This window comes from Populus euphratica, unplaced genomic scaffold, assembly GCF_000495115.2.
Source record: "Populus euphratica unplaced genomic scaffold, PopEup_1.0 scaffold6.1, whole genome shotgun sequence".
NCBI lineage: Eukaryota > Viridiplantae > Streptophyta > Magnoliopsida > Malpighiales > Salicaceae > Populus > Populus euphratica.
The window spans coordinates 3,109,324-3,124,344 of record NW_011499849.1 but is presented as its reverse complement, the minus strand read 5'-3'; the positions used below and the strand labels follow the sequence as shown (position 1 = coordinate 3,124,344).

The following is a 15,021-nucleotide window of genomic DNA, read 5'->3' as shown; positions in this document are numbered from 1 at the left end:
TAACCTAGAAAGAAACATCGAGTCATTCTTAATGATTTTCTAGTAAAAAAAAAAAAATCAAGTGGGGTTGATTTGAAGTTACTTGGTTACAAGTGTATTTGTTTTTTTAAAAAATTACTTTTTATTTTTTTGCCTTCTAATTAATTTGTTTATAATTTTGAATCATTTTATGTACATTATCAAAAATAAATTTTAAAAATAAAAAAATATTATTTTAATATATTTTCAAATAATAAATATTTTAAAAGCAATTATTATCATAGTCTTAAAAACTACCTAACTTTGTAGGTCTAAAAATAACTTAAATAATTAGTAAAAATATAATTTGAATAAAAAGAATTTAAGATAATATATTTTAAAATAAACATAATTTGAATAAAAAAAATTTAAGATAATATATTTTTTAAAAAATATTGAGATAACAACATATTGAATTGACTATAATTAACCTGTCAAATTCTCGATTCGGGTTATAAGACTGTGATAATCCTATATAAAGAAAATTTAAAAAATTTAAAAAAATTATGAAGTTAAATTCTCAATAAATATAATATTGAATAATAAAATTAAAAAAAAAATAAATGAAAAAAAAAGAACACAAAAAACTCAAGATAACCTGAGTTAACCTGTCAAATTCATAATTTAGATCATGAAATCAAAATAATATTATAAAAAATAAATTAAGAAGCTTAATTCTCAATCAACTCAATGATGAAGAATGAAATTGAAAAAAATCCAGAAAAAAAAATATAAAAAACAACCCGAATTAACTCGGGTAAACACATTAAAACCTAAAACTTAGGTCATAAAATCATAATAACCTTATAAAAAGTAAATAAAAAATAAAAAAATAACCCTTGTTAATCTAGGTTAACTTGTCAAATTTGCGATCAGGATCATGAAACTGAGATAACGTTATATAAAGTAAATCAAAATAAATTATAAAACTCAATTTCTAATAAACCAATTGTTGAAGGATAAAACTAAAAGAAATTCAATCTAAAAAAGAACACAAAAAATAATCTGAGTCAACTAAGGTTAACTTATTAAACCCGTAATCTAGGTTATGAAACCAAGATAACACTATAGAAAACAAATTAAAACAAATCATGAAGTCGAATTCTCAATCAACACAATATTGAATGATGAAATTAAAAATAAAAATACCATTAAAAAAAATCTTGAGTTAAACGAGTTAATCAACCAAACTCATGAAATATATCATGAAACTGGAATAACTTCGTAATAAATAAATAAAATAAAATAATTCGAATTAACTCAGGTTAACATGTCAAATTAGTGATCAAAGTTGTAAGAATATGATAACCTATAAGAATATGATAACCTCGTATAAAACAAGACAAGATAAATTATGAAGTTTAATTATCAATAAACTCATTGTTTAAGGATAAATCTGGAAAAAAAATGAATAAAAAAACACAATAAAATGATCATAGTTTATTTAGGTTAACTGCAAAAGCCGTGAATCAAGTCATGAGATTGGAATAACCTCATATTAAGTAAAATAAAACAAATCATAAAATTAAATTTCCAATCAGCCCAATATTGAAAAGTGAAATTAAAAATAATGCTAATTAAAAAAAAAGTCAATTGGGTTAACTTACCGAACTCACAACACGAATCATGAGATTAAAATAATTACATGAAAAGTAAATCTTAACAAGTCATAAAACTTGATTTTTAATAAATCATATGTTGAAGAATAAAATTGAAGAAAAACATAAATTTAAAAAGAAAAAAAATACTACAATGAATAGCATTTTATGGTGTGGTCCATAATAAAAACACTTTCCCTTTTAGTTTTTAATTAACTAGATATGTGGATATTGCTACATGGTGGGCCGATTAATTTTTTTCATAATAGGAACAAAAATTAAGTTGATGCTAGTGTTTTTAAAGAAGAAAAAATGAGATCTCAATTACTGGCTTAATACAATTTAATAAGCTTGGGTAATTTAATAATATAATTTAAAAAAAAACATCATAAATATCACGAACAAAAAAAGTAATAAGTAATCATTCCTGAAAATAAAATAAAAAATCTCATTGAAAACATATTATTGCCTTGCTGTGGACATTGTTTAGCCCTGGAAATAGCTTGTCAAGACTATTTAAAGGCTATTGCAAAAGGCTTCACATCAATACTAAAGAGAAGACGCACGTGCTATTGGATTAACAAACTAGAAAGCAAACTAATTAAATTATTATGAGATAAACATCTCATTTGTCAAATTTGCGATCAGGATCATGAAACTAAGATAACGTTATATAAAGTAAATCAAAAAAAATTATAAAACTCAATTTCTAATAAACCAATTGTTGAAGGATAAAACTAAAAGAAATTCAATCTAAAAAAGAACACAAAAAATGACCCGAGTTAACTAAGGTTAACTTGTTAAACCCGTAATCTAGGTTATGAAACCAAGATAACACTATAGAAAACAAATTAAAATAAATCATGAAGTCGAATTCTCAATCAACACAATATTGAATGATGAAATTAAAAATAAAAATACCATTAAAAAAAATCTTGAGTTAAACGAGTTAATCAACCAAACTCATGAAATATATCATGAAACTGGAATAACTTCGTAATAAATAAATAAAATAAAATGATTTGAATTAACTCAGGTTAACATGTCAAATTAGTGATCAAAGTTGTAAGAATATGATAACCTATAAGAATATGATAACCTCGTATAAAACAAGACAAGATAAATTATGAAGTTTAATTATCAATAAACTCATTGTTTAAGGATAAATCTGGAAAAAAAATGAATAAAAAAACACAATAAAATGATCATAGTTTATTTAGGTTAACTGCAAAACCCGTGAATCAAGTCATGAGATTGGAATAACCTCATATTAAGCAAAATAAAACAAATCATAAAATTAAATTTTCAATCAGCTTAATATTGAAAAGTGAAATTAAAAATAATACTAATTAAAAAAAAGGTCAATTGGGTTAACCTACCGAACTCACAACACGAATCATGAGATTAAAATAATTACATGAAAAGTAAATCTTAACAAGTCATAAAACTTGATTTTTAATAAATCATATGTTGAAGAATAAAATTAAAGAAAAACATAGATTTAAAAAAAAAAAATACTACAATGAATAGCATTTTGCGGTGTGGTCCACAATAAAAACACTTTCCCTTTTAGTTTTTAATTAACTAGATATGTGGATATTGCTACATGGTGGGCCGATTAATTTTTTTCATAATAGGAACAAAAATTAAGTTGATGCTAGTGTTTTTAAAGAAAAAAAAATGAGATCTCAATTACTAATACAATTTAATAAGCTTAGTTAATTTAATAATATAATTTAAAAAAAAACATCATAAATATCACGAACAAAAAAAGTAATAAGTAATCATTCCTGAAAATAAAATAAAAAATCTCATTGAAAACATATTATTGCCTTGCTGTGGACATTGTTTAGCCCTGGAAATAGCTTGTCAAGACTATTTAAAGGCTATTGCAAAAGGCTTCATATCAATACTAAAGAGAAGTCATCAATACTAAAGAGAAGTCGCACGTGCTATTGGATTAACAAACTAGAAAACAAACTAATTAAATTATCATGAGATAAACATCTTATTTTTATATTTAATAAATTAATATAATTTAATTTAAAAATAAAATTCCTAAAAAAGAGAAATTAAACATAGAATGATAAATGAAAAAAACATGAGATAACTAAGATCATTATCAAAATTAATGAAAAAATCTATAGAAAGAAAAAAAAGAAAATAAAAAAATTCAATCTTAAATTATATAAATGTGGAGTGACGAGATTGAAAATAAAATATAATCTTGCAAAAAAAAAAAAAGAAAAAAATCAAGAAAACTCGAGTGAATTTTTTAAAACTAAATTAATCTTCTAAACTTGTAACCTATGAAATTCCTGTTCCGACTTAATCTAAAAACTCAACTTCTAATAAATTAAATGTTGGAGTATGAAATTAAAAAAAAAATAACCCAATAAAATTTTCAAGAAAAAAAATAGCAATCAACTAATAAGAATCAAATTGGTAGAAAAAACCCTAAAAATAATGAAATAGTAAAGAGAATAACCTTTTAAAAATCAGATAAAATAAAAACAAATATCAATTAAAAAAATAAAGATAAAAAAATAAAAAATAAAAGGGATAAACTTGAAAAAAATTTAAAGGATAAACTTAAAAAAAATTAATTTTATAAATCATCTTAAATAAAATAAATAAATAAATAATGAAATAACAATAACAATGACTGACAGCTTTATTTTTTGCAAGTTAAGTGCTAAAAACAAGAAGAAAAAGGAAAAAAAAAGAAAAAGAAATAAAAAACTCCAGACATTTAATTCAGTTTTTGTTTGATACACAAGTGACACCAAGGGAAAGAAAGCGCCTAGATGAGCACATACAATATCAAATATACACTAATATATGGCTAGTAACATAATATAAATTATTTTTTAAGTAAAAATATATTAAAATAATATTTAATTTTTTTTTAATACCATTATATTAAAATTATGAAAAACGACATGAAAAATTTAATATTTTTTCAGGTTAAAATATTTTGAAAAGTAAGTTAGAATCACAGAAAACAAAAACAAGGGATCAACAGCTTAAATTCTTAAAAATATCTGCAGGGCCATAAAGGTATCTTCCTTCACTAGCCCAAAAGGTGTGAACAAAAGCAATATCAACAGGCCCTAAAGTCAAACCCATTGCTGGCCCCATCTCAGAGGACAGCAAAAGAAAAGCCTTTTAAAAGATCTTCTGGTTCCCGCTCTGTCCTTCACATTCCCCTTTTCGCTCTCACACTCAGCTAAGCTTCACTCAACCGGACTCATCAATCGATTGCAAATTCATGGAAGAAACAGCTGCAGTACTCACAGTCAAAGAGCTAGTTCTCCGTGCTCAGCCATTCACCGCTACATCTTCTCTCAAATCCAAACTAAACTCAACAAACCAAAAACCCCAATCTCAACCACCACCACCACCACCACCACCTTCTACAAACCCTAACCCTAAAATTCTCACTCCTCTGAACCACTCAGTGATCTTACTCGGAACCTTAACTCTCCCGACCGAAACCCTAAAATGTGCAATCAGGAATTGCTTTCGATTTTCCGACGATTCATCCACAATCTGCTGTGATATTCTCGATTTTCGTGTCAATATAATCGGGAAGAGGATTCGAGTTCTCGCTTGGAATTTCATTCCTTTGAAACATTTCTGTGGTGGTGGCTTCTTAGAGATTATCAAATGGAGTTTTGTAGATTTATCCAGTAGTGTAATATCTCGCAGTTCGAGTTCCTTCGATTTATTTCCATTAGTTTCAGGTTCGCCTTCTAATGAAGAAGATCAATCCAAGGCACGTTATAGCGTTAACGGTCCAATTGAATCGATAAGTCCTGTTTTTATTGTTCCTTGTTCAATTGGTGATGGTAAATCACAAAATCTTCGAGGGTTTGTTGCGCGAATTATGGTTTGTCAGTGTAAAACATGTAATTCTCCAGAATCAATTAAGTTTTCGCATAGCATAGATCAAGAAGGAAACGATTCTCATTCTTTTACAAAACCTTCCTTTGTGTATTTTTGTGGTGCTTCGTGGTGTTGGCATCCTGTGATTACGAAGCTTGTAGGGATTGTGATTATGCTATCTGGGTTGAAAAAGAAGTTAGTTTTTATAGGAAAAGAGGAGTCTCAATTGATGTTTGTGACTACTGAATATTCTGTTTTGCAATTGCCAAAAGTGTTGAAGAAATGGCCACCGTTCTCGAGAAATGCTATCCGAGGGAATGGGGAATGTGGTGTTTATACCGGAGTTGTTAGAGGTGTGTATATGCAAGGGATGGTTGTTGAATTGGACAAGGAAGTGTGGCTTTTATTAACGGATCAGCTAGTTACTGCACCACATAGTCTTAGAGAGGGTGCGATTGTAAGTGAACTAAACTTTCTACCTTTTTTTATCTAAAATAATCCAGTTATTACAATTAAAGTTTGAGCACTTTAACTGATGAGAGTGGCAACCCGATTTTTTTCTCACCATTAGTTTTTTTTTTAGATATCAGCGAGGAATGTCCATTTTGTGAATCCAAAATTTTCTTGGACAAAAATGCTCGTACTTGGGGCTTGCTTCAAAACTAGCATTACTGTGGAATCGTTCTCCCCATTGGAAACTGGGTATGGGCTACTAAATTATGTCTCTTGAACTTCTCTTAACGATTATTGTGGACTTATGCTTACTTCTCATGGAAATTGAGCGGTACCATTTCTGATAACGGACCCAAACTGATTCTGTATTAATTTTGGCATTTGACCTGATATTTTGAAAGTTTGTCTCGCCGAGTGGTAGGAAAACATGTAGTAACTTCTTTAGAACATTATAACCTGGCCCACATGTATGTTACCGATTTAATTGTATGCTGCAGATGCCATATGGTGGCCCAGTCACAGAGTCAGCTGGGGAAGTTCATTGAGTCCTTGACATTTTCTGCCAGACTATGGTATGGAATCTGAGTGTGGTCCTGGGAAATTCAATATTTTACAGGATGATTGGAATGCATTAAATTTTTAATTGATTTACTTTACATATGATGGCCGAGTTTCAGGACACTGCTTGTTATTTCATGCTTTCGAAAGAAGTTTTCTGGGATGTTATCTGAAAAGGAGATTCTGGGATCAAAACATGTAATTTACTCTCTCTAGGTTTTGCTTCTGTCAAAGAACTGGTTGGAGTTTCCTGTGCCTGTGCATTCCTTTTCGCATCCATGCTTATAAGCCTTGATATCATATGCTAACTTGACATGGATGGGTGCAACGTGTTATCAGAAGGAAGGGCTAGCTCAGATGTTTGCTAGATCACATTTACCTGAATCAATTTTTCGAGCTCGGGTAAATTGGTAAATCCACAGTTAGATGAAACTGATACCAGTCTTTTTTGTTATACATACATATATTACCTTGTAATGAGTGTTTTTTCCCCTTTCAACTTGGCAGCTTGGAGTACTGACAGAATTATGCAGGCATGAATCATGTGGCTGTGGCAGTGAGCCATATCATCATAACCTGAAATTGGTAAGCTTTTAGTTTTGAGCCCCATTCAAAACATCTTTGCAACAGCTTGCATCAGCTCATCTGAGGGCTGATTTGATCTGACTGTATGGAGTGTTCATATTATTTTTTAGCCAATATGGTGGTCATATGAAAGCAAAAGGTTTATTTTCCTTCTACTTTTTTCAGGTGGCACCTATCTCTATTTTGCTCAGTCATTGTGATAACATGTGGATGAGGACGGTATCAAACGACCGTCATACTTCGCTGGAAAAATCTCGCTTTAACTTACTGTCACATGAAAGGACATCTTATTGTTTGCCATTGAGGACGAATTTTTCGAGCGAAGATATAGGCATTCTTTTGCTTGGAAGTCTGAAGGTTAGAGATGTAACTTCAATGTAGAGCATTTAGTAGACTTTATTAGTGCAACTGTTTGTGCTATTCTGGTCAAATATTCAGCTTTGACATGCAGAAGCAAGCATGGATGGCATTTTCCCCCCACTGTATTAACATATTAATGGATAAACATGTAAATGAGGCACGGGTGGACATCTGTAGCGTAATTGTTCAGGTTATTGATGAAGAAGAGGATGCATGGGTGATTGGTAAGAAATAGGAGAAGAATGTACTTAAGATTAGGCAATATTATGTTGATTTTATTATTTCAATATTCTAAAAGGGTACTTATAATAATTGTGAGGGTAGAACCAGCAAATCATGATACATTGTAGCATGGGTGCTGGATATTTTTGCAATTCTAAACCTAGGTTCAAAAGGCATGTTTAGAGAAAACAAAGGGTTAAACTTAACTTCGTAAAACTCAGCTTAATGATGATGGATATGCAAAAGTGGTCTTTGATATAGATTGCCTAGCAAAACACTGCTGTCCGTAAGTGCCAATTAGATTTATACAGAAAATAAGTTATCTTAATAAGTGGATGAGTGCACAAAATGAGCTTCTTGTATTTGTTTTTAAATTATATATGCAGTTTGAGTGTGTCTGTGTGCTTGTTTATAGGTGCATCATTGTTTGTCTAGATGCTATCCCTTGCACTTTTTGGGATCTTCTCCATCTTTTCTAATTTTGTCAAGATGATATGGATGAAGTTATAAGCTCCTTTTGATTTTATAAATATTTTCACTGATCCTCCAGATCTCTCAATCTTCTGGAAGGTTGCAGTTAGTTGATGCGACTGGAAGCATCGATGTTCTGGTACCCGACCTTCCATCCACTTGGAAGACCAACAACATCTATGAGGTGTAGCTAATGATGATTCCAAAGCCTTTTCCCATCATCTTGTCCGCTTAATATATTTGCAGTTTATAGATTATATGCACTCGTCTTTCAAATAGATTTTTCAAGTATCTTCACTCACTTTGTTTTGGCTTCATTTTACAGGTTGTTGACTATAGTCTCATTATGGAAGGCACGCCTAAAGTTGTGGATCATTTGGGGTTGCTCAACAGTGAGTCTCTCTCATGCAGCCATATCTTTCATTATGTGCCACGGGCAACAGAGATGAACTTGGCTATTATCTATTCCTATTTTCACTTAAGCCGTGCAACCTGCAAAAATCTTCGCTTTTATCCTTCCATGCCCTTCAATGAAGATCTTCAGGAACTTCAAAGTGGAAGATTTCACTTGATTTGGATCTCACACAAATATCCTTTGCTACATCAGGTACGCTTGCATACGCCAAATAGAATTTTATCAAGGCTTATAAAACGTGCTCCAAGTAATTTTCCCTTCAGCCACTGCATGAGTCCAAGAAGTTAAGAAAGTAAAGAGGAAAAAAGAGTTTCTGTTTGCTTGTTTAATAACTATGTTGCTTTGTTCAGTTACAGAATTCTGATCTTTGTACTTTCATGTCCACAGTTACAAGGTGATCCAGTGATACCAAACAGGGCCAATGTGTTTGTTGAGGCTGTTGTCCTGCCTTGGGACCTGTCTATTGCAGGCATGGATCCAATTGCACATTCTGGTGAGATTTCAAGGATTTGGCTGAACAAAGCCGTGAGACATTACATTGGTGAAAACAACGAAGAATATTTACCCAATAAGAAGTGTAAGATGGATTGCATGCCCAGCCAGGCTTTCGTTTCAGTTTTGGTTGATGATCAGAGCTATGTTGGCAGTGAGCTGAGCTCTTGCTCTGGGTCTCTTAGGGAATCAACTAAGTGGAAATGTGGAGAACCAAGTTGTCCTGAAATTCCATGCTTGGCCATTGCTAGAAATGCCAACAGTCACAACTTGGTTAGTTCAGGGAAGTTGTGCTGCACAGATTGCAAGGTAAAGAATGTTGCTGATTATAAACCAAGTGGCAGGAAGATATTGCTGGAGTTCAGTTCTGACAGTTTTTTCAGGTATCAGGTGTGTCAGATCCCCTCTGTTTTCTTCATTTCCCTCAATTTTCAGTGTTTCGGTATTCATCCAGTTCAGGGATGATAAAATAGTTTTGCTATTTTACTTACCATGTAGGACAACTTACATTGACTTTCATCTAAATTGCAGATGCTACAGATTGGGGGTTACTATGTAATAAAGCACTGTAAAGAAGAATCTTTTTGCTGTCTTAAGAACTACAACAATACTGGTTGTGGTAAAATTTGTGTCTCTTCCAGAATATGTCTGTGGAGCCTTTCATTCTTTTCTGATGATGTTACAAATGATAAATCATTAGATGATGCTCCTGGTGATTCTTCTCTAAGCAAAGAAGAGGTTCTGATGAAAAATGAAGTTGAGCTACTTCTCAGGAGGTCTACTGGAAATTCTCCAGAATGCTCAGATGTCCAGCTTCATCTCTCTGCCGATATAATGCATCTTTTGGTACTGAAGCTTAACAAAATGAAAGAAGGCTTCATGCCAGTTGTGATGCCAGAAGAGGCTTTTAATGGATCTCCTCACTTTATGACCAAAATGTCTGTATCTAGTACACCCTTCGCATCTTCCAATTCCTGTTGTGTTTTTCCTGAAGGAAATTTAATAACTGTGCTTGGCAATGTTGTCGCCTTTCATTTTTTAAACTCCAATTTGGCCAATGCTCATTCAAGCTGTGAAACCGTGAGTGTCATTCCTAATATGGGATGCTTTCAGGGGATTCCAAGCAGTTGTTGTGTTCATGTTTTAGTAGACAAGCAAATGGTAATTTCCTTTCAGACTGTCTCCGTAACCTGGAAGTTGTGTATTCTGATTTAATTCTCCACTTTTAATTTTTATTTATTTATAACTGCTTCATCTTGCTGTGTTATATTTTTTTTCTATTAGAGATTTTTTTATTAATGATGGATTCATTTAATAGGTGAGAATTTTTGGTTCTTTGAGCAAACATGCATATGCTGTTGGATTTGGAGCTGGTGTAAATGCCACATTTCATCGAGTTCTTAAATTGAGGTATGGAATCCAAAAAAGTCATGAGCTGTAATGCTTGAATTATATTGGTCTATATTATAGTACCTCATACAGATGGTATTGCAATACTATTGTAACATTTCTTTTTTAATTTTTGGAATATGGATCTCAACAGCTCTCAACATTGAATTAGTGCTTCTTGAACTTTGTATATCAGAGGATGTTATAATAGCTTTACAAAAAAAAAAGAAAAAGAAAAGGACCTTTCAGGTATCGAAAGAGGTTATACAATTTTGCTTTAGGGGTAGTTGTAAGAAGGTATTTTCTTCAAAGTCCTTTTGAGTATCTATTTTCATTCCATATCCTTTTGTGTCAAAAACCAACTAGATTAAGATTTTAAGTGCTGTGATAAGAGATAAGTGCAGAAAAGTACTGGATATTGCATCTAAATTTGATGGCAAGGGGAAAGTTCACTGCATTGTGTAAAACTGTAAAAGAGTAGCATTTGCAGTTACTGGTTTGAAAAGAGAGGTATAATTGCAAAGTGGACCCTAGTTTTGGGGGCCGGGAATAATTGCTTGCTCAGTGTCCAAAATGACATTATTGGCTCATTTTTTACAGTACAGTGTGGTATGGAGCAATATAGCGTTCCTTGGATCTATTTTTACAATCTACAGTCAGGGAGTTTTGTTGAAAGCTGTATTTATTAGAGTTCTTGGCTATGTGTATATTGTTATTAATTTCAGATCTTGCATGAGTAACAATGATAATGCATACACCAATTTGTGTTCATACTCACTTCATTAGGTTTAAAGTTGTGCTATTGTGATACTTGACTTGTATGATCTGTTGTTTGCATAGTGGCTGATCTATCCTTCAGTGTCCTTTGCTCTTCCCTTTAATCATGTTATTTATGAACTGTGTCCCCCCTTCATGTTGCTGCTTTGTGAAACCTGCTCCTAAACCAGTCCTTTATGGTTTAGTAAGAAGTTAGCATACTATCAATTGTTGTTTCTTGTTTTTTCAGGGGAACAAATAGATTGATGCTGACTCCTGCTTCATTTATAGTGATCAATTCCATAAGGGTTGCAAATGAAGCGTCCCAGGAAAATTCTTCTGATTTGTGGCTATACAGATCATCAGCTGCCTCTTTGGACAAAGTTTCGTTTGTTATGATTTCAGAATTGAATCAATGCACAGAGAGCAAGCCTGTGAAGTTCTTTTGCAGGGTAATTTTTGTTAAATTCATGAATTTATCTGTTCTTCTCTCAATTGCATCCTTCCTATGTAATTTGTTATTGCCAGATAGGAAGAAGTGAACATTAATTGTGTGAAATACTTGTAACCATGATTTATTTGCTCATGTTTATGATAGGTTGTTGCTGTTCGTGTCTTGGTTCTGGAGAACAGAAAATATTTGGCATCAAAAGTTCACTCCACGCACCATTTTCTTGACATTCCACTTGCTTCTTTTGTGTTGGGTAAGTTATTTCTCATCTTTATAAAGCATTTGTATCATGACTATATGGTATTAATCACTTTTCTCTCTCACTATATGCACGGACAACTTGTGCCATCACTCTACCTTGAAAAGTCAAAATATTTTATTTGTGTTTGCAGCGTTGTAAACAGCTTTAATCAAATCTCAATTGGGAGTTCTTTATTGTGATACAAGAAAATAGAGCACATACTAAATGGATCCACAATGTGCCTCGTTATGCAGCACCTTTTGCATTACTGAATTAAAGCTATTGTTAATTGTAAAACTATGTAACGGGTAAATGGTTTATTAAATTAATTGTAGTCTGGCTTTAATTTTTCATGAATTAGACAGGCCCCTGCGTGTATATTGAGGCACTTGTGAAAGATGCACAATGGAATACAAAAAGATATCATTTACAAGCTGTCTTGTCTTTTCATTGGACACTTTTCTTTCTAATTCCTATGCAATCATATTATCCTCTCTTTGCGCGGATAGATGATGGATCATCATCATGTTATTGCTGGGCTAATGCTGAAAGAGCAGCAACTTTTTTAAGGCTGCATGAAGAACTTCCGATGAGAGCTTTTGAAAGCAGTGGCTGCACTTTAAAGTGGGTAGGGATTACTAAGAGTTCCTGGAAAACCACTATGTATCATCTTGAAAAGATGTTAAAGAAGCATCACAGGATTGTCGTGAAAAACCATGGGTCAATGGTAGATTCTTCATATCAAGATCTTAATGTTTCTGTCAGTTCAGATGATGACCTCAGCAGCTCAGATGACAACCTCCTGAAATTCATAATCTTCCATGCTTGCTTTGGAACATTTTGGGTAAGTTTATAGCATATCTGAATCGAATTCATGGAGAAATTAAACCACCAAAGTACAAGAAATATTTTGTATCTCGAGTTCAGGACAGTGAATCATCTGGAACTAAATAATTTTGCTTTAGTTCTATGTCAATCTAATGGCTGTCCAGTAACCTGAAATATTGAGTTCTCCAATATTTCCATGGGATATGGCAAAAGTAACCTGAAGTATGGAGTTTTCCAATAGTTTCATAGGATATAGAAAAACAAGATGGCTTCACATTGTCATATGAGCAAGATTCTAAAATTTTTTGGTTTGAGCTCCCCTAAAACTGTATCACATCTTTTTGCTATTGACAGAATGTTACAGCCAGTGCGATGGAGTTGAATGCTGTTAATCAGTTGGAAAAGGAGCACCTTATGCAAATGGAGATGGCCCCGCATCCCATGCAGAATGTATGGGCTAGGGAAGTTTGTTACACGGATACTCGTACCGAGGCCTGGAACATGGTTCAAGAACAGCTAAGAAGGTAAACGTTTGTTTCTTGTACCACTAATTTTTGCTGGATGTGAAGCGACTTCCTTGCTAGTTCTGCTCCTTAGTTGTGTTGTAGGGGCCAGGCAGCATAATCCTGCGAGTCCAGGGACCTTTTTTCCATGTGTTTGTGTACCTACAGTGGCATTCTGGGATTGACTGCTATTATTGTAGTTCTATGATTTAGTGACCCAAGCTTATCATTCTGTACCCAAGCATAGAATCTCTTCTTCCACATTCGAAACATGAGGTTAGGGTTTAAGATTCTGTTCACAAATGCCAGATACAACATAATGATCGACCTAGGAGTTTGTATATACGAAAGACATTTTAAGAAACCTCACATAAGACTTCTGAGCATATAGTTGCTGTATTGTATCATGTACTCTTTTCAAAGCATGTATCTTTTCTTGGTTTGCCTGATGAGGGGGTCATGAACCCCAACAATATTTTGAAGTTAGCCCATGCTTGCTTTTCTGGCATCTCAAGCTACTTGTTTCTTGTTACAGAAGTTGTGAAATGCAAAAATTGTAATTATAAGTAGATTCAACCTGGGTAATGTTAGGAAAGTTTAGGATGAAAACAAATATGGAATTGACTTAAAGGCATAAAAATACTATTTTTAAGGTGTTTATTTGTCCCACACAGAGATATAACTGAGCCTTTTAAACCCCTTCAAGAATGAGAAGAAAAAACAAAGAAAAGAATGTATGTATTTTGTTTTGTTTTGTTTTTTTTTCTGTGTGGTGACATGTTTTTATAGACTTGAAATATAATGATGAAATAATATGATTGTTTATAAAAAAGTATGGCAATTTATGAAATAGTATAACTATTCATATTAAATTCAAAGTTTTAAAGTTTCAAATGTTATTTTTTGATATTTTAAATATCCATATAATAATATTAGAAAACTAAATAGGAGAGTTTGTTTATCATGGTTTAATTTATTACACAAAAGAAACTCACACTTATAAACATTAGGAGGGAGTGTTTTTTTTAATATGGGATAAACATATTTTCTTTATTTATTTATAAATTACATCAACATGTAATTATTTTTTAGTATATTTTAACTAGTTCTTGGTTTATATGATTCTGTGTACTTGTGATCACAATTAATAAACCCGATTCATATCTCATTAAATCAGGTTGGGAGTTGAATAGGTCAAATCTGGTGATCTTGATAGGTCAACCAAATAAAAAACATAGTTTTGATTTTTTAAAAAAAAAATGGCATCATTACTCTTTTTTTTAAATCTTGAAAAAATCTTCCTTCTTTATGTTTTGGCAAGTTTTATAACAATGGACTTTCAATCCGACCATGGAATGGATCCTCATAACACAAAGTGAAATTTACTGTGCTGGTACCCATATGCGATGTAATTTCTAATTTGATTTTCTGTGGATAACTTAAGCCAGCGGTGTCTGTTTTGGACACACCGTGCAAAAACTGGTGAAACTTAATGCATAACTCACCTACACGTAAAGATTGCAGGTTTCTATGTGGTGGATGATACAGTTGGGATTCGTCAGTTTTGAGTCAAATTGTGTCTTGTCTATGTGACAAACGGATACACAGAGAGAATATGGTGCCTGGGTTGATAAGGTTGTGTTTGGCATCATGGCCTTCGATCAAAATGCAGATAGGGTTTAGAATCGATCTAGCATATGGAGGGTTCCCAGACGTATCCTAGAATGGCCAGTCTCGTACACATGCTGAAAAGGAAAGCGTTCTGTTAATAATTTAACTTGTAATCGCACTGG

General features: G+C 32.4%; 1 protein-coding gene and 1 long non-coding RNA gene across 4 annotated transcripts; one reads left to right on the top strand and one right to left on the bottom strand.

Moving 5' to 3' along the window:
• The first annotated feature begins 4,787 nt into the window (after positions 1 to 4,787).
• On the top strand, positions 4,788 to 15,021 carry CTC1 (conserved telomere maintenance component 1). 3 transcript variants are annotated; one of them, XM_011018940.1, is made up of 17 exons: positions 4,788 to 5,961; positions 6,088 to 6,206; positions 6,455 to 6,529; positions 6,635 to 6,713; positions 6,855 to 6,917; positions 7,023 to 7,100; positions 7,266 to 7,457; positions 8,233 to 8,337; positions 8,479 to 8,760; positions 8,956 to 9,450; positions 9,592 to 10,221; positions 10,379 to 10,470; positions 11,456 to 11,657; positions 11,804 to 11,909; positions 12,407 to 12,741; positions 13,080 to 13,249; positions 14,746 to 15,021. In XM_011018940.1, the coding sequence occupies exons 1-17, from the start codon at positions 4,888 to 4,890 to the stop codon at positions 14,819 to 14,821; spliced, it is 4,173 nt and encodes a 1,390-aa protein (XP_011017242.1). In that variant the 5' UTR covers positions 4,788 to 4,887; the 3' UTR covers positions 14,822 to 15,021. The 3 variants fall into 3 exon arrangements, with proteins under 3 accessions (XP_011017242.1, XP_011017243.1, XP_011017244.1); XM_011018941.1 differs by having other exon boundaries at positions 4,789 to 5,961; positions 14,753 to 14,786; XM_011018942.1 differs by lacking the exon at positions 14,746 to 15,021 and having other exon boundaries at positions 4,789 to 5,961; positions 13,080 to 13,736.
• On the bottom strand, positions 13,732 to 14,342 carry LOC105120655 (uncharacterized). The gene is made up of 2 exons (XR_841401.1): positions 14,311 to 14,342; positions 13,732 to 13,814 (listed from the first exon to the last, which is right to left on the bottom strand). It is a non-coding gene; the product is annotated as an uncharacterized LOC105120655 (long non-coding RNA).

Coding starts and splice junctions, on each gene's coding strand:
- CTC1 (XM_011018940.1), top strand. CDS start 4,888: ATGGAAGAAACAGCTGCAGTACTCACAGTCAAAGAGCTAGTTCTCCGT. Junction 6,530..6,634: donor ACATTTTCTGCCAGACTATG/GTATGGAATCTG, acceptor GCCGAGTTTCAG/GACACTGCTTGTTATTTCAT. Junction 7,458..8,232: donor TTTTGCTTGGAAGTCTGAAG/GTTAGAGATGTA, acceptor CTGATCCTCCAG/ATCTCTCAATCTTCTGGAAG.